Consider the following 19,905-nt stretch of genomic DNA (forward strand, 5'->3'; position numbering starts at 1 on the left):
CTATAGGAGAGAAGATAACCAGAGACAAAAAGAGGAAAAGAGAAGAAGATAGAAAGAGAGAAAAAGGCAAAGGATGAAAAATTTGCATGAGCAGCGAAGAAGAAAATTTAACAGACGATGAGAAGAAGGAATAGATTTGATAAGTCAAAAATAGGGGTGAATTTTACCAAATTTAATCCCTTGTCGTTGTCAATTTCAGCTTATACAATAAAAATTATAAAACCTTTACTTAAGATGTATAGTGATAAGTAAAGGGTATCGTCCAAGGGAAGCTAGTAAGTTAATTCAATTGATGATCCACTTGAATAATTTGACACTAATTAAAGTTAATTTGATCTTCAATGAAGATCAAATCACCTTAACTAAATGAGGAATTTAGAAAGGGAGGTAGGAGAGATGAGAGGAATAGAAGAAATGTGGGCTATAAATTGAATTATTTGATTAATTTGAAGGATCAAAGTAGTCAATTAGAGGGATTCAAAAGGAAATTTGATTGTGTTTTGGTTGGTTTTGTAGGTTTGATAATTAAGAAATAACTACACTATTAGATAGTAAAATGGGAAATTTAATCTCCTAGAAAGTTAACCCCTTTTTTTATAAGTTTTTTTTTATAGTTTTCTTAAAATTTACTTGGAATAGCTAGGTAAATCTCTCAATTTCTCCTCTCAATTCTAGTCAGGGCTTGTACATGCCGCTCAAGCCAACGGATTTAGAAGTTCAAACAAAAATTAATAAGAACGATTAAGAGATTCAACTAACAACGTCCAAAATACACCAAAAATTCAAATACAATGAAGAAAAAGGGTACCAGATAGGTTGACCAAGCTGGAGCTCCTCTCAATCTTGCAGCTGTGATAGAGCACCATCAAGAATGAGATCCCCCTCTCAAAATTCAGCTTTTATACTTAGGTTACATGGTGAAAATTACCATATTACCCCCATTTAGAAATTAATTTTTATCTATCAATGTAGGCTTGATCTAAATGATCCAACCATATAGATAGAAAGAGGGGGACAAGAGGACAAAAGAGTAAAAGAGGAGAAGAAAAAGAAATTTGAGAGAAAAGAAGAGCACAGAAGAAGAGGAAAAAAAAGAGAATTGAAAAACAGGAAGAGGAGTGGAAGATAGAAGACAAAAAAAGCACCAAACGGAAGTTTTGGAAGACCAATGAAGAAGAAAATTTAAGAAAAGATGAATAGAAGGAAGAAGAAGAAGGGAAGAGAAGTGTAAAAAAAAGCATGGAAAAGAGGATGATGTCAGACGTCGTCGATGGCGTCATCTGAGGGGTAAAGTACTAAGTGAATGTAACTGCGTGGATGCGAATGACCTAGGTGGAGTGTACGTGCAGGGCCGATGAGTGGGAATTCGCCAAGTTCTGAGCTCCGGAGCGGGCGATCAATGACGATGATGGTGACCTTCTAACCCTCGTCGGAGCAACGATGGCGACTATGACGCCGAACGGAATAATTCCGGAGGGGCTCGCTTGTACGGACGGGCTCGGGCCGTACTTGGGAAGATGCTAAATTTTGTAGCTTTCTTGATAATTTTCTCTCACCTAATTTAACCCGAGTGCGATGGAGTGCAGTCGAAAATATACTGAAAGATGTAATATAACTTGACGAGCAAGGGGAACGGCGTACCTCATCGGTGGCGGTGTTCATCGTCGTCATCTTTGTCGATGCACAGGCACTGCGGACAAGTAAGTGGAGGCGTGCTGGAGGAGGGGCACAAGTAGCTTGGTGATCTGCGGTGGCGCGACATAGGAGCAGGAAGATGGAGATCGAAGTAGGAGCGAAGGAGAAGCTCAATGGTGAGGTGGTTCAAGCATAGGATGAACTCTATAGGCAGGACCTGAAGGTAGATCGGCACTGGCAAAGGCGACCGCTGTGGTGGGAGGCAGGAGGCGACCATAGCAGTTCACAGTTATGACATCAATAGATGACATGGTGCAAAGTACGAGTGACAAGAGCGGTGGGGCAGTGGCGATGATGATCAAACACCGTTATGGCGACACTTGGGGTGCCGTTATGGAGGCAAGACACATGATCCAAACGGCAACTTTTTCAGCCATGAGTGAAGCCGATGATTATGACACCAAATTACCCAATGTGGTGGAAATAGGGTGTTTGCTTCGTGTCGAACAACTATGTTGTGTTGCAGTAGAGGCACTAATGCAATCGAGTAGACCAAAACCTTGACTCACACAAAAAAAAAGAACAAGCGACCAGGTCGACTGGTCACAACCATGGAACAGAGGCGCGATGGTGGCTTGGTCGCACAATATTTACTGGACTGCACAGCGCGTAGGAATATCCCTGCTGCGGTGTAGAGGCACGTCGTGAGTCACACTGGATTCTGCAGACTTGTTCGGCGGACTGGGTGCATTTGCGTGGCCGCACATGGTCAACGCAGAACTTGAGCGAGCGAGTCAGTGGTCAGGCTGGCCGATCGATTGTGGGCATGTCGATAGTGAGACGAGTACTTGCATGGAGCAAAACGGCTTTGGCAATATTGGGTACTGAAGCATCATTTGACGGCGGCGACAGAGAGGGATTAAGAAACGGGACCACGCAAGCAACGTTCCGACGTGGTGTAACTCTAAAAGTTGTTTTCGGATAGGGTGATGCAGGCGTAGTTCCACTTTGCTTCCTTTCCTTTCACTTCTCTCTTCCTCTTCCTCTCCCTCTTCTTTTCTTCTCTTCTTCCTCCTCTCTTCCTCTAGCGCGTGATGTGAACACAAAATAACTGCCACTATATGGAAATCCAGATATGGGGAAAACATGGTCCCATCATGGCCTTATATAGGGCCATGATGTGCCCATTACATGGAGTCCATCAAGGGGAAGTCCAATAAGAGTCTCCCCTCCAATTTACAACACAAATAAGAAAATAACAGATAAAATGACGTGAAATTAAAATGAAACAAACAGATATAAAAATACGGTGATACAAACACGTCACAACGAGTAGGGTGCACTCGTCATGATGAACACAAGACATAAATGAAAACAACTAAAACAGATAATTAAAACACGATGATACAGATGCGGGCGTGCTCTACCGGGGTAGTTAAACCCAGGCGTCTTCACGGACGCTTTGGCATGCCAGCCGGGCTGGACATAGACCGGCGGTGATGCTGATGACGGTGAAGATGGCTCTGATGATGATTTGTCGATGTCGTTTGGGTGCGCTTCATCAGAGGAAGAAAAGTACAAGAGGAGAAGAAAAAGAAATTTGACAAAAGACGAGCGGAAAGAAAGATGAAAAAAACAGAATTAAAAAACAGAAAGAGAAGTAGAAAATAGAAGAAAAAAAGCACCAAAGAAAAGTTTTGGAAGACCATTGAAGAAGAAAATTTAAGAAAAGATGAAAAGAAGGAAGAAGAAGGGAAGAGAAGTGTAAAAAAAAAGAGGTGGGGAAAAGAGGAAGAAGTGTACAGGAGGAGAAGAAAAAAATTTGAGAGAAGAGAAGAGCAGACAGAAAGATGAAAAAAAGATAATTGGAAAACAGGAAGAGGAGGAGAAGATAGAAGAAAAAAAGGCAAAGAAGAAAGTTTTGGAAGACCATTTAAGAAGAAAACTTAAGAAAAGATTAAAAGAAGGAAAAAGAAGAAGGGAAGAGAAGTTTAAAAAAAAGGCGGGGACAAGAGGACAGAAAAGTACAACAAGGGAAGAAAATTTTATTTGGGAGAAGAGAAGAGCAGATAGGAAGATAAAAAAAGAGAATTGAAAAACAGTTATAGGAGGAGAAGATAGGGAAAAAAGCACCAAAGGAAGGTTTGGAAAGACCATTGAAGAAGAAAATTTAAGAAAAGATAAGAGCACGGAAGAAGAAGAAGGGAAGAAAAGAGTAAAAAAGGAGGCGTGGACAAGAGGGCAGAAGAGTAAAAGAGGGAAAGAAAAATTATTTTAAAAGAAGAGATGAGCAGACAAGAAGAGGGAAAAAAAGAGAATTAAAAAACAGGAAGAGGGGAAGATAAAAGAAACAAAAACAGCTGGACAGTAAAGTTTTGGAAGACCACTGAAGCAGAAAAATTTAAGAAAAGATGAAAAGAAGGGAAAAAAGAAAGCAAGAGAAATGTAAAAAAAGAGGCGTGGTCAAGAGGGCAGAAGAGTACAAGAGGGGAAGAAAATTTTATTTCAGAGAAGAGATGAGCAGACAAGAAGAGGAAAAAAAGAGAATTGAAAAAATTAAGTGGAGGATAAGATAGAAGAAACAAAAACAGCAGTAGAGGAAAGTTTTGGAAGATAATTGACGAAGAAAATTTAAGAAAAGCTGAGAAGGAAAAAGTAGAAGGGAAGAGAAGTGTAAAAAAAAGAGGCATGGTCAAGAGGGCAGAAGAGTACAAGAGGGGCAGAAAATTTTATTTCAGAGAAGAGATGAGCAGACATGAAGAGGAAAAAAGGAGAATTGAAAAACAGGAAGAGGGGAAAAAGAAGATAGAAGAAAAAAAAGCAGCAGATGAAAGTTTTTGAAGACCATTGAAGAATAAACTTAAGAAAAGATAAAAAGAAGGAAGAAGAAGAAGGGAAGAGAAATGTTAATAAAGAGGCGTAAAGAAGAGGAAGAATAATAGAAGAGGGGAAGAAAAAGAAATTTGAGAGAACAGAAGAGCAGACACGAGGAGGAAAAAAAAGAGAATTGAAAAACAGGAAGAGGGGAAGAAGAAGATAGAAGAAAAAAAGGCAGCAGAGGAAAGTTTTAAAGGACCATTGAAGAAGAAAATTTAAGAAAAGATGAGAAGAAGGAAGAAGAAGAATGGACGAGAAGTGTAAAAAAAAGTGGCCTGGAGAAGAAGAAGAAGAGTAGAAGAGGGGAAGAAAAAGAAATTTGAGAGAAGAGAAGCGCAGACAGGAAGAGGAAAAAAAGGAGAATTGAAAAGCAGGAAGAGGAGGAGAAGATAGAAGCAAAAAAGCAGCAGAGGAATGTTTTAGAAGACCATTTGACGAGAGACCATCCAGCTTCGAAGACCCATCGATAGACCCAAAATATGTGATGTAATTATTCATATTTTAAGGACATTTTGGAATCATTTCATGTGTATTTTACCTAATTTTATGAAATGATAAAAAATTGCATTTTAAGGTCATTTTTATGCATGTTTTAGAACTTCAAAGATTTGTTAGTAAAAAATATATTTAAGACCTTTCTAATTTTCTAATGCTCTATTTAGTATATATGCTATTGCAGAGAAGAAGAGGAAGTTGGAGAAATTAAGAGAATAAACAAATAGCAAAAAAATTGGTCGATGTCGACCGTCACCTACAAGAGTGTTGGACAGATGACATGGGGGAGCGACAGCTACGACTTAGAGAGCAGTTGGAGGATGCTATGCGACGACAGGAGGTTTTTTATCTCCAAAAATCGCGTATCCAATGGCTGCGAGAGGGTGATAGGAACACACGTTTCTTTCACACCTCGATCCGTCACAGAGCCCACCCAAACTATACGACCCTCCTCGAGACACATGGACAGGACCCTATCCAGCTAGCAGGTGCATTCGTAGAGTACTATCACTCCCTTCTCTCCTCGCAGCCCACTGTTATGACCGAGGATATTCTCACCTCCATCCCCCCCTTAGTGACCGACCAGGAAAATGCACTTTTGCTAGCTACCCCGATGCGCGCGGAGATCAAAGAGGTAGTGTTCTCCTTGGGCCGTAACAAAGCCCCAGGACCCGATGGCTTCACTGCCAAATTCTATACGGCGTGCTGGGATGTGGTAGGACCGACTTGGTCCTAGCTATCAAGGAAGCATTCCAACGTAAAGTCTTTGCAAAGAGTTGGAAATCTACTTTTTTTGCGCTTATTCCGAAAGTGGATACCCCCACTACCTTCCGTGACTTTGGTCTGATCAGTCTTTGTAATGTATGCTATAAAGTTGCATCAAAGATCATTACAAACCGACTTGGTCGCTTCCTTGATAGACTTATCTCGCCAGAATAGTGTGGCTTTGTCAAGGGTCGACAAATCCATGACAGCATCACACTAGTACACGAGCTAGCCCAGTCGATAGACACTCATATTCCGGGCTCTAACGTCATCATCAAGCTTGATATGGAGAAAGCCTTTGATCGAGTTTAGTGGAACTTCCTCCTCGAAGTGTTGCGCCGCTTTGGATTCATGGATGCGTTCATCGCACTGGTTGATGCTTGCATCATGGAGAATCACTTCTCCCTCTTGATGGATGGAAATTCCACCGGCTTTTTCATGGCTACGCGGGGACTCAGGCAGGGTGACCCTATCTCACCCATCCTCTTTATATTGATGGAGGAGGTCTTTAGCCGATCGCTCACACGGGCGATCACTCAAGGCCTCATCCAACCGTACTTTACAAAGAGGGGTTGCCCGATCATCTCTCACTCCTTATTTGCTGATGATGCCATCCTGTTCCTTAATGGATCTAAAAAATCCATCAAGGAACTTATGAGTGTCCTTACAACGTACGAGCAAGCCTCCGGCCAACTCATCAACGCTTCGAAGAGCAGCTTTATTGCACCGCTCTATTGAACGCCTATGTGCACGCTTCCTATGGTTTGGTCATTTCGAGGGGGAGAGACGTCACCATTGGGTTTCTTGGGAGAAAGTGTGTCGGCCGACGTTCGAAGGGGGTCTAGGGATCAGAGGCCTCTGGGATGTCCAAGACATGCTTCAAAAGAAACTAGTATGGCATATGCGTACCACCCACTCCCCTTTGGGGAATTTCATCTTAGCTAAATACAAAGAATGGGCCCGACGCGAGCTTGATATTCGGGGCACCAAGCGATGGCGGACATGGCAGCGCCACTGGCTTGAGATGAGTCACATGACCCATTGGCACATTGGTCGAGGCGACATTAGCGCTTGGTACGACACTTGGCATGCTGATGCGACGCTCGCTTCTCATCCTCAGTTCGTACCACACAGTGTGCGCCTCACAGTGGCCCAGTTGCTTGGAAGCAACACACCACACCTATGGGAGCAGCACGGCCTTCCCTTGGCCACTTTATCCGAGGTCCAGACTACCCCTCTTGACCTTAGTCCTGATTGTGCCATTTGGACACTCACACCCCATGGAGCATACACGTGCCGATCCTCGTGGGAGCATTTCCGTGTGAAATCTCCCCCACAGCACTAGGGTTCACGCATTTGGCATCCGGCGATCCATACACGTGTCTCCTTTTTCCTTTGGAGACTCCTTCACCGAGGCCTCCCGACTGACGACCGAGTGGCTCGGATAGGCTGTTCTCTTAGTTCGCGCTGCCACTACTGCCCCACTCTCCCGCACACAGAGACGATAGATCATCTTTTCTTCCATAGCGAGACGGCAGTGGATTGCTGGCGTCTCATCACCGACTGTCTTCGTCCTTTGACACCTTCTGAGTGTTTCAGCAAGTTTATCCTCTCGCCGACTTGCTCTACACGGAGCCCCATCCTCCCCATCACCATAGCTTATCTTCTACGGGAGATTTGGAAAGGGCGAAATACGCCTCGTTTTGTAGGTACACCTATGCGAGCTGTGGACATCAGGCGTCGAGTTCAGCTGTGGCTTCGAAGCATTCAGCCTCTCCTCACACCGCGAGACAGCCGATCACCACTTGCATGCGACCTCCTCCGCTCTATTGGCATCCCGGTGACCCCCCTCGCCACCCGCATCTAGTATCGAGTAGTTTATTGGCTCCCACCGCCAGTAGGCTTTCTCAAACTGAATGTGGATGGTGCGGCGAAAGGGAACCCAGGGCCAGCAGGGGGCGGAGGCGTCCTCCGCGATCACACAGGGAGCCTCTTTCTTGCCTTCTCTTCTTTTTATGACGTACAAACTAATACAGTAGCTTAGGCTATGGCGATACGTGATGGTCTCCTCCTATGTGAGGAGCGGAACCTTCATAATATCGTCGTGGAATCGGACTCACAGATATTAGTTGATATGTTTCGTACAGGCACATGCTCCTAGTGGTGACTAAGTCGAGCGTGGAATGACATCATGCGGTGCCGCTCGCGTATCGCGTTCTTTCGTCATCAGCTGAGAGAGGGAAACCAGACAGATGATGCCCTCATCAACCATGCGGTACACGCTCGCACCCACTCCACTCTTTTCTATTCTTGGCAGGAGCTTCCGCCCATGGCCCGAGGATGTCATCGGCTCGATCGTCTTGGCTTGCCCTCCCTCCGCACACGCCGCCTCCTCGCGACGCCAGGCCTGCGAGATTGGAGGATCGCCTAGAGCGCTAGCGTACGAGGCGTGGACCGCGCCCGCCTCGACTAGAGCGTCACTCTGCCCACTCCGAGCACACATGACGACGACGACGAAGAACCACCCCGACTACAGCACCACCAAGCGCTACAATGACCTCGTGGAACCGCTCCAAAGAAACGACGACGAACACACTTCCTCGAGCGTCCGCGAGGTATCACTCATGTATCTTTTCTTTTCCCTAACTATGGGCGTGGACGAGTGGGATCCAAGTGTAATTGGGATATATATACTCAATCCACGCCCACAAACATTGAAAAACACTACACTTTATAAATAAAAACCCCCTGGGTGGCATCCAGGGCACGGTTGGATTGGACTACGAGCACAACCCTAGGGTTGGATGTACCTGGCACCATGATTTTTGCCAAAAAAAAAAAGAATATGTTCAACTGATGAACATAGAACGAGATAGGGAATGTGTGATTGTTGTGCCAGCCACATATATTTCCATCACTTGTAATAAGCTTGCACCTCTCTTTCCTCCAGTTACTTCATCTTTGTCATATATATATATATATATTGCTCTACATTTTGTTGTGCGGGTCTCTCTCTATCTTTTCTCTTTGTGATCTCTGACTATGCCCATATCTTCTCTATATTTCTTTTGTTTTAATTTATCTTAATATTTTCTTATTTTAATATCTGTATCTTTATTTAACTCTCGCTATCCATCTCCATTCATATATTTTAACTCCTTTTGTGTGAGGCCTCTATTAACAATAAAATATCATATTACTATTTTTTACTTATATATTTTGTAATAAACCCTGTTTTGGTTCTTAGGGGTACAAAAGAAAATGATCAGAAAACCAATAGATATATTGTGAAAGTACAGGAAATTGAATTTAGATACTTATTTTTATCGATCATTAAATATAAAATAATTTTAATAATCTCCTATACTCATTATGAAATAAGGATTATCTAATGTCACACCATTGCATAAACTTAATATATGTGTACTCTAAGTGACTTCAATATTTTATTTTCTGAACATATCTCTTGGAATTCAACTGGTCAATCCCTCTAGTAACACATTTGAAGTCGATAAATTCAGGCTGAACTTTAGTTGAGAACGAATAATTAGAAGTGATTATGAAGGTGAATATGAGACTTTTTACATGAATGTTTATGTAATAATCAGTAGTTCATATCCATGATGACAGCTATCAACTTCCTTCGTGTGGATGAAAATTTTTGTTCTCACGACGAAGTTGATCATCCATTGATCAATATGATTTAACATAACACACTTTAACATTAGTAAATGATAATGTAAGTCTTTTTCCATATATTCATGCAATTGTAACATTTAAAATAAAAATTTTATTTACGCATGGCAGGTAAGTCAATGAAACTCATTAAATGCCCAAGTACATTCCTACTGCTCATAATGTTATCATATTTTTATAGATGCATCATGAATCCTTAGACGTAAACTAATTTGGTTGAACTTGTAACACTTAAAACTATTTATAATATTTAAGTCAACTCATAGCGTCATCTTTACATCAAAGTAATACTCATGCAGTTATGTTATCAATAGTAATTCCACTAGAACTGTTCTCATTGTTTCTATAAATCAATATTTAAACTCATAATTCCATAGTTCTCAATCACATAATCTTTAATTTCACTAATGAAATCAATATCCATAATTAATGTCCCACATTATGTTGAAACAATAATCATTATTTACTTATTTCACTAATTAACAAACTCCCCATTTTCTTTTAGTATTTTCTAACTAATGGAGGGACCATTATGGGTCATCCGATCATCAGTAGGTAGGCCATGGTGTATGAATCTCCAAAGGAAGAACGAGATGCGGGTGATAATTGCTGGGTGCCAAATGCGTCAACCCCAAGCCTGCATAGGAAATCTCTATTGGAAGTTATTCCAAGAGGAACAACAAGAGAAACTCTCATGCATGCATGGGTGTCCAGATAGGATGGAAAGGGGAGGTCCCTATATGAGTGGCCATAGCCATTGGTAAGAAATCTAAGGAAAGTCCAGGTTGCTCCCATAGGAATCTCGTGTTTCCCATTAGCAGCTGGGCCATTATCAACTGGAGTCGGTTGTGTGGAAAAGTAGGGTGGTGAACTACGGCTTTATCCATAAGCAAAGTATAGTACCAAACACTAATTGTGCCATGGTCTACAAGCCATTGGGTCTCTGTGGATATCTCTAGCTAGTGGTGTTGACAAGTACACCACCATTTGGGGCCTTTTATATCAGACTCCCTAGGAGCCCACCCACAATACTTGGCTAATATCTTAATCTAGTCTTATTTTAATATTTATCTATATATCTCTTTATCTTACTCTCTCTATCCATCTCCATTAATTTGAGTTTTAAGATCCTCTAGTAAAAGGCCTATATAGACAATAATATATTTATTATATGGCAACTATTTTTAAAAATATTTTACAAAAAGTCCTTGCTTTGGTTTTCAAGGGAACATAAGAAAAATGATATGAAAACTATTCGATATTTTGTGAAAATATAAGAAATTGAATTTGGATACCTCCGAAAATATAAGAAATTTGGATCACTACATATAAATTTTATAATTTCAATACTATCTGATACTCATCTATACAACTATAATTGGAATACATTTGCGCTTCTGGCCTCTGATTGGCTGACAAAATAGAATGAGAGAAGAGATAGAGGGAGAGAGGAGAGAGAATGAGAGAGAAGAGAGAGAGGGAGAGAGGAGAGAGAATGAGAGAGAGGGAGAGAGGAGAGAGAGTGAGAGAGAAGAGGGAGAGGGAGAGAGGGAGAGAGGAGAGAGAGAGGGAGAGAGGAGAGAGAGTGAGAGAGAAGAGAGAGAGTGAGAGTGCCTCCTCCCCGCTACCCCGCCCTCCTCCCTCGGCCTCCCTTGCCCCCCTCCCCGCCGTCGGGCCGCCCTCCTCCCCCGGCCTCCTGCGCCCCCTCTCTGCCGCCGCCCCGCCCCTCCCCCGGCCGCCCGCTTCCTCCTCGCCGCCACCCCCTTCCCCGCAGCCCGCGCCCCCTCTTCCTTCTCGCCCCCGCCCCCGGGCGGGGGTCGAGCCCTTCTGGACGTTTCTGGACGCTGATTGGCTGACAAATCGGCGAATGGATGGTGCTGGCGAAGAAGAAGCAGAAGCAGCAGCTCAGATCTCTGCTGATGATCTCCGTGGAGGCCACGGAATCGCAAAATCAGTCCGCTCGATCTGATTCTGGCGATCATGGCGTTGATCAGCAGTTGCGGAATCTGAAGAGCTTCTGATCTTGAAGAATCGCCGAGAAAATCGGCCGTCTAGAAGAGCCGCAAAGAATAAGAAGACGAAGAACGACAACGGAGAAGCTTCCGCCTCTCCCGACATCTCCAAGAAGAGGAAGAAAGGCGACGACGCGGAGAAGAAGAACAGGAAGAACAGGAAGAAGACGAACGCGAAGAGCGAAGCAGAGGAAGAGATTTCTACGATCGAGGAGAGGTGAGAACCGAGCGAGAAGAGGGATGAATCTTCTCTTCCGTGGTTTGATCCGCTTGAAATCTGCACAGACGAAGACGCGGGCAAGAAGGTATACGTCTGGGGAATTCCGTACTACTCGACGGAAGACGATAGACGGAGCTTCTTCCAGGGCTGCGGGACTGTGACCGAGCTCGACGGCATGATCTTCCCTGGGAGCGGCAAATTCAGAGGAATCGCCATTGTTTCCTTCAAGGTCTGCCTTCTCTCCATTTCATAGTTTATGAATTCATCTCCGTAGACTGAGATTTTCACATGGTTTGAGCGCAGATGAAAGCAGCCGCGAAGAGGGCCCTGGCGCTCGATGGCTCTTACAGGTATGATCAAATTTGCTGATATTTATCTGCTTTGATCAAAATTCGCTGACATTTTTCTACTTTGATCTAAATTCGCTGAGATTTATCTACTTTGATCTAAATTCCCTGAGACGTATCTACTTTGATCTAAACTCGCTGGGATTCATCTACTTTCACCAAAATTCGCTGAGATTTATCTACCTTGGTCTAAATTCGCTGAGATTTATCTATTTTGATCAAAATTCGCTGATATTTATTTACTTTGATCCAAATTCGCTGCGATTTATCTGCTTTGATCCAAATTAGCTGATTTATCTACTTTGATCTGAATTCGCTGAGACTTATCTACTGTCCCCAAAAAATTCACTGGGATTTATCTACTTTGATCAAAATTAGTTGAGATTTATCTACTTTGGTCTAAATTCGCTGAGATTTATCTATTTTGATCGAAATTTGCTAATATTTATCTACTTTGACCAAAATTCGCTGCCATTTATCTACTTTGATCCAAATTGGCTGATTTATATACTCGGATACAAAATCGCTGAGATTTATCGACTGTCCCCAAAAAATTTGCTGGGATTTATCTTCTTTGGTCTAAATTCACTGAGATTTACCTATTTTGATCAATGTTCGCTGATATTTATCTATTTTGATCAAAATTCGCTGCAATTTATCTACTTTGATCCAAATTAGCTGATGTATCTAATTTGATCCAAATTCGCTGAGGGTTATCTACTGTCCCCAAATAATTTACCAGACGGTTAGGGTTGATATTGACCGGTTTGTGGAGCCTTTGACAGCAGCTTACCAGTTCATTTTCCAACGGAAGAGATCAAAGTTAGGCATGAAGTTCATGTCATGAGATTCTTATTGGAATTGTCCGCAGTTGTGGGGATTGAAAAATTATGTATTTTTATGGAAGGAATAAACCTGAAGGTGCTATTGTTAGCCAAAATGGAACAGCGCGCTTTTGATTATTGGGTTCTGTAGGGAAGAAGATTTCTCCACCCTTAATAAAAGAAATCACACAATTTTTTTGCATAACATTTGCATATTTCTTGCAATCTTCTTTGTCATTTTACCCTCGAACTTTGAACTTGGATCATTTCTGCTCAAATAAGTATCAGGCTAACATGAATCATAAGCAAAATGGAAGATGAGATAGTTTAATTCGCGAAACCCATGTATATTGAGTGGTTGTTTGCGGAGGTGAAGGTCGTGGTGGGAGGGGAGGGGGTGCATATGTTTACAAATGCTCACTCCCCGGCGACAACATCGCGGTGAAGGACCTGAAGCGTGGGTTCGTGGCGTCGAACTCAAAGGACAACCCGGCAAAGGAGGCGGCGAGCTTCACCTTGCAGGTTATCATCATGAACCACCCAGGGCAGTTTGGCAATGGGTACGCGCTGGTGCTGGACTGCCACACTTCACACATCGCCGTAAAGTTCAAAACTCTATAGCGGTATCCATTGATTTCAAGACCCCATTAAAATGGAGAAGGTACTGTGAACAACCTCATTAAGACAGAAAGCTTTTGAGAACTCTGTCCATATAATATCTGGACGCTGTAGAGGCGAATTTCGGAGAAATCAATACAGATATTATTAAGGACAATTTCGAATAGAAATTGGATCAGCGAACTCTTGGATCAGAGGATTCTATCGAACTCTTGGTTTAAGAAATGTTGGGTACTGATCCAGCATACGTTGTCTAATTTTTGTGACTTCCTTTTGAATCTATTTTCTAAAAATGAATCTATTTTTGAATTTAATTTCTGTTGACTTTTGAATCTATTTACTGAAATTAATGTCTGTTGAATATATTTTCTGCTGAAAATGTATTTCAGTGAAATTTTGAATTTATTTTAATGAAATTAATGAATTTTGAATCTATTTTCTGCTGAAAATGAATCAACGGCAGATGAATTTCAAATTTTGAATCTATTTTTGAAAAACAATGTATTTTCTGCTGAAAATGGATCAACGGTAGATGCTGAAGAAATTGGTGCATTGAGCGAACTGTCTAACACAAGTGCTTGGGAAAGGAGAAGGACAAAGAAAAAGACTACAATTCAAAAAATGGTTCTCATTTTGATGTAGCTTTATCTGCTTAGGATTACAAAAAGGCCAACACCGTACCCAAAAAACTTTGTACATGGAATAGTCCGCCTCTCTTTTTCCGTTTGAGCCCACTCAATACCAAAAAGCAGGTATGGAGCCTTTCTAAATACTGCGATACAATAACTTGAAATCTACGGAAATCTAAGGAAATCAAATATCTTTAATCCAATACACAATCGATTTCTGATTTTCGAGTGCAGATTTCCATAGATTTCTAAGTCTTCATTAATTCTTTAGGGCAAAGATCCAAAAAATCAACATCATCATCATGGCTGTCGTCGGGGCAAAAGTTCCACCCCGTGAAAGAGGACCGGTCCGAGGAATTCTTCAGAGATGACAAGCCGACAGATGGTGGTAATCAACTCCTCCTCATGAATTCCCGCCCCTCCTCTCTCTCTCTCTCTATAAAATCTCATATTTCCCTACCAGGGCGCCATCTCTGTTTGCTTCTTCCTTCATAAAAAGATCTCCTACTTCGTCCGCTGCCATCTGTCGTACGGCGGGGCCGCCAGAGACAAGCGGGGGTGCAACCGCATCGCCGCCAAGACACTGCATACATCTTGACATTTAAGTATCCAGATCCTCTCTCGCCCCGCCTTCCTCCACCGACAGCCAAGGAAAATCCACAAGCTTTAGTTCTCTTTGGTTTGTCAAACTGACTGAAGATGGGATTTTTTTCTTCTCTCCCAGGATGAGAACGACCCTGCTTTCTCTCTTCTCTCTCTATAGAGGTTTATCCTTATTGTTGATTTTTTAAGTTTTCCAAAATCTGGCTATGATTTATTGTTAACAATTGTGATTTAAACAATTCGAGATACTGATTTATGATTTGAAGAATAACTGATGCCCAAAACCCGCTTTGAAAAAAATAAAAAAATGGCCATGCTTTCTCTCTCTTCCCCAAGCGTTCAGAGGTATCAAAAACGCCAAGCGAGCATTGCGAGTGGGCCCCACTAGTCATAAAATATGTATATTTAACGTCGAACTGTTACATGAACTTAGTATATGTGTACTCAAAGTGTAATAACTATCAACATTCTGTTTTTATTTCTTATATAATGAATGTATTTCTTGTAATTCGACTGGTCAATCCTTCAAGTAGTGCATTTGAAGTTTTAAAAAAAGTGTCGAAGAACATTTGGACTGAACTTTAGTTGAGAACATATAATTATAAGTGATAATGAATGTGAATTTGAGACATATCTTAAATTTTTACATGAATGTTTTGTAATTAATCACTAGTTTTCATCCATGACAGCAGCTGTCGACTTCTCTCTTGTGGATGATAATTTTTTTTCTCACGATCAAGTCGATCATCTATTGGTCAATATGATCTAACATAATATACTTTAATATCCATGCAATTGTAACATTACAATAACAATACTTTATACACATAGCAGGTAAGTTTATTAAACTAAGAAAACCCAAGTGCATTCCAAATGCTCATACTTTTCTCAAATTGTTTATAGACGTATCATGAATCCATATCCGTCGATTATTTTGGTTGAACTTTGAAACGCTTAAAACTGTTGTAGCTTTGAGTCAATTTATAACTTCTTCTTTAATCGAAGTAATACTTATACCGTTATGTTATTAACAGTAGTTTTTCTAGAATAATTCTCATTGTTTCCAGAATGCAATACTTAAACTCGTGATTCCATAGCTCTCAATTCCATAGTTCTCAATCATGCAATCTTAAATTTCATTGATTTACAGCCCTATAAATACCAGTCTTCACTAATGAAATCAATATCCATAATTAGTATCCCACGTAATGTTAAAACAATAATCATTATTTACTTATTTCATTAAATAGTAAACTCCCCTTTTTCTTTTAGTATTTTTCTGACGCATAATACACTTAATTAAACCTTTTTCGTCATTCCAGTTCTTAATTAAACATCATTAAATACTCTTAAATTCGTATTAAACAAATCGTTCTTCCAATTTAGACGAGTCTACCGCGAGCGCGTTCATACCACAAGAAGAATGCCAGCGCAAAGACGAAGCTCGAGGTTCGATTTTATCGAAGAATGTCTCAATCTTCGCTCCATGATTCTTTCCAAACTTCGTTCTCACCGATCTTGAGGATTCTTCAATGGCGGGGGCAACCAGCCACTGTCAAGCCTGCTCTTGTGGCCTTCCCCAGCGATTAATTTCGAGCCGACGGCAGCCTCTTCTGCCATTACAGCGATCTCAGTCAGCTCGAGTTTATCCCCGTTCAACCATGGTGACAGGAGCCGTTCCACAGTCTTCTTTTTTCCACGCTATTTCTTCTCTGGCAGAGTCGGGTTCCATGGAAGAAGCTCTAAATCTGTTCGAAACCGTCACAAAACCTGAGACCTTTCTCTGGAATGCCATGATCAGAGGGTACGCGCTGTGCGGGCGCTACACGGATGCCATGAATCTTTATGGCACAATGCAGCGATTGAACGTCCAAGCTGACAAATTCACTTACACTTTTGTCATCAAATCCTGCTCTGCCTCGGAAGGGTTGATGTTTCATGGAAGGTTGATTAAACTTGGACTGCAAGCTGATGTATACATCTCCAATTCTCTCATTGCCATGTACTCAGAATTGGAGAAGATAGACTGCGCTGAGAAACTGTTCGATGAAATGCCGCTAAGGGACTTGGTTTCTTGGAACTCCATGATTGATGGGTATCTTACTTGTCATGAATTGGGTAAAGCTCTTTCCTGCTTTCAGACCTTGTGCCAGAGGTCTTCTTCTCTGAAACCTGACAGGATTAGCATCTTACTCGCTCTCCAAGCCTGCTCCAAGAAATCTCTCTGGAAACAAGGGGCAGAGATCCACTGCTACGCCCTTAGACATGGGTTTGGTTCAGACTGCAGGGTCTGCACGTCGTTGATGGACTTGTACTGCAAGTCTGGGAGCATGAACTCTGCAGAAATACTGTTTAAATCTAAGTTTCCTAAGACTGTGGTTACCTGGAATGTTCTAATCGATGGTTATACATCAAACGATCAACCGCATGATGCGCTCTCTTGTGTGGTTCGCATGCAAATTGAGGATAAGATGAAGCCTGATGCAGTTACTATGGTGAGTCTTCTGGTTGCATGCTCTTTGCATGGTATCTTGGTGAACGGGAAGAGCATTCACGGAGCAGCTTTAAGAAGATGGTTTCTGCCTCATCTTGTTCTGGAAACATCATTGGTGGACATGTATGGAAGATGTAGAGACTTGAAATCTGCAAAGAAGGTGTTTACATCCATGGGTGAGAAGAACTTAGTTTCCTGGAACGCCATGATAAATTCCTATGTGCACAATGAGAAGATACAGGAAGTCATAGAACTTTTCCGAGATCTTATGAAAACTGGGTTGAAGCCAGATTCATACACGTTATCGAGCATTGTTTCTGCCTTCTCTTCACTTGGGTTGCTGTGGCAAGCAAAGCAAATCCATGCCTACACCATGAAATCTGGGTACAGCTTGAACGCCTTAATCTCTCTGTATGCCAAGTGTGGAGATCTTCGGACCTCGCAATTGATCTTCGAAGAGATGAAGGACAAAGACATTGTCTCGTGGAATTCGATCATCATGGCCTGTGCAATCCACGGGGATGGTGCCTCAGCAATTCAGCTTTTCTCCAGGATGCAGAGAAAGGGGCAGATTCCAAATGGAAGCACATTTGTTTCATTACTGTCGGCTTGCAGCATCTCTGGCTTGACCCGTGATGGCTGGAACTTCTTCAACGTGATGCAAGAACAGTTCTTGCTAGTTCCTCAGGTAGAGCACTATGGATGCATGGTTGACCTCATTGGAAGAAGTGGGGACTTGGATCATGTGTTAAGCTTCATAGAGAAGATGCCATTGGCTCCCACAGGCAGAATTTGGGGATCTGTTTTGTCTGCAGCCAGGGAAAACAAGAGAGTAGATGTTGCAGAAGCTGCTGCAGAGAAAATTTTCCTCTTGAATCATGACAACACTGGCTGTTATGTTATTCTCCACAGTCTTTATCTTGATCTTGGAAAATTTGATCGGGCGGCTGAGATAAGATCATTGATGGAAAAGCAGGGCTTAGCAAGGACGATGCCAAGGAGTGTGGTCGAGCTCGGCAGCAAAGCTTACAGCTTCATTAATGGTGATAGGTCTAATTTCATGGCACGCTTGACCCATGAAGTATCTGACCTCCTTTCCAAGAAGATCGAAGAAGGAGAAGGTGGAGAGGTTGCTGTCACATCCATGGCTTCGTTTAGTTTGAAAGAAGCTTTGCAGAGGAAGAAGACCAGCCCTTGTCAACACAGCGTGAGACTGGCTGTCTGCTTTAGTTTAATTTCCTCACCACCTGGAACAACAGTCCTGGTTAAGAAGAATGTGAGGATCTGTAGTGACTGTCATGTGGCGTTACAGAGGATGTCTAAAGTATGCCAGCGGCACATTATAGTGGGAGATTCAAGAATCTATCATCACTTTAAAGAGGGCTCTTGTTCTTGCGGCGGATACTGGTAATCTATGCCGTCTTTATGGAGTTTTGCTCCAATGTTCTGGTCACTTTTCTTTTGTAATTATTGATAAAGAGGTCATTCTTTTTGTAATTATAAAGATTTTTGGCTGAAGCACAACACATGTTGAAAGGTTCTGGCTGATTAGTTGAACTACTAGTGGCTTGAGGGGATGGCAAAATGTAAAACTTCAAGAGATTTATCGTCTACCAGGTGATATTATGCATTCAATTGCCAATCAATACTTCCTCCATAAAGTCTTGGGTTCCTGCTCTCTAGTTCATGTTCTTGCTCCTGCAACTGCGAGGGAATCTACATGGAGAATCTTGGGAACTCTACTGTAGGGTTCTCAGACGATTCGTCAGCATCATCCGTAGATGGCTTGGATGAGTGACAACGATGATTGCAGATTCAACAAGTGGATGACTGTGGTGATAAAATACCCTATCTTAACTTAATATGTATGGCGATGAAGATGACATCTCTTAGAACCTGATTCTATTGATGGTTTAATAAACAACCAAAGGACAACAATGGCAGTACTGCTGAAAATTTGTCTTCTCATCGACTCATGATTGTTTATGCAGAACCCTACTCCAGAATGCAGATTGATGTGATTCTCCATCGATTGACGCCTACTTGATCATCTATTTTGGACAGTTTATTTCAATTATAAAAGTTTGTAATTAAATCCTCAAATAAGATGGCATCACCATAGAGAAAGAACAAGTACAAAAGTGATGGTGGATCATACTCCAAAATTGAAAAAGATTTGAATTTGCTCAAAAGCTTCTAATTTTTTGTGCTATGTCATTGAGGTGTTGTGGAAGAAAAAGAGAGGAATGAGATAAACACTAGTAAAAAATGTCATGAAGAGAGAAAGATAAAATGATATCAAATATGTATAATATATAATTTTTCAGGGTCTATCGAACAGAAGGGTTACATTGAAAAAGATGACACCTTTCGACGACCCTATAATTTAAATTGTGTTATTTGGGTCCCCCTGGTTACAGTGCACAATCTTCAGTGACATGGACGATTGTCGTCCCATCCCATGTCCCATTTTTTCGAGGTCCTCCCAAACTGTCCAATCCTAGAACAGTCCATCTAGGAATTTAAATAGCCCAGAAGCCCATTTTTTTAGGCCCATTGGCAACTAGTGGTCTAACAAGGAGATTCTTGTAGAGGTGATAGGATATACAAAAAAGTACTTCTAGCCTCTCAAAATTCTCTAACAGATTTTTTCTTACAAATTTTCTCGGACATGATCCACTCACAGATTT

At 41.8% G+C, this 19,905-nt stretch overlaps 2 protein-coding genes across 15 annotated transcripts; both read left to right on the top strand.

The window, feature by feature from the left end:
* Positions 1-10,881: 10,881 nt before the first annotated feature.
* LOC144706518 (uncharacterized) lies at positions 10,882-14,945 on the top strand. 14 transcript variants are annotated; one of them, XM_078579509.1, is made up of 6 exons: positions 10,882-11,697; positions 11,766-11,929; positions 12,004-12,050; positions 13,248-13,471; positions 14,390-14,506; positions 14,618-14,945. In XM_078579509.1, exons 2-6 carry the CDS (start codon positions 11,876-11,878, stop codon positions 14,809-14,811), a joined length of 636 nt encoding a protein of 211 aa, XP_078435635.1. In that variant the 5' UTR covers positions 10,882-11,697; positions 11,766-11,875; the 3' UTR covers positions 14,812-14,945. The 14 variants fall into 14 exon arrangements, 9 of the variants coding, with proteins under 9 accessions (XP_078435635.1, XP_078435636.1, XP_078435637.1 ...); XM_078579510.1 differs by having other exon boundaries at positions 13,248-13,393; XR_013582272.1 differs by lacking the exon at positions 13,248-13,471 and adding an exon at positions 14,022-14,241 and having other exon boundaries at positions 10,883-11,697; positions 14,582-14,909.
* Positions 14,946-16,123: 1,178 nt separating this feature from the next.
* Positions 16,124-18,775, top strand: LOC144707015 (Tetratricopeptide repeat (TPR)-like superfamily protein). Its single transcript, XM_078580126.1, has 2 exons — positions 16,124-18,622; positions 18,721-18,775. Coding segments are annotated over exons 1-2 (2,370 nt in total). The 5' UTR covers positions 16,124-16,253; the 3' UTR covers positions 18,722-18,775.
* Positions 18,776-19,905: the final 1,130 nt, after the last annotated feature.

The sequence above is a fragment of the Wolffia australiana genome, chromosome 8 (genome assembly GCF_029677425.1).
Source record: "Wolffia australiana isolate 7733 chromosome 8, ASM2967742v1".
NCBI classification, from domain to species: Eukaryota; Viridiplantae; Streptophyta; class Magnoliopsida; order Alismatales; family Araceae; genus Wolffia; species Wolffia australiana.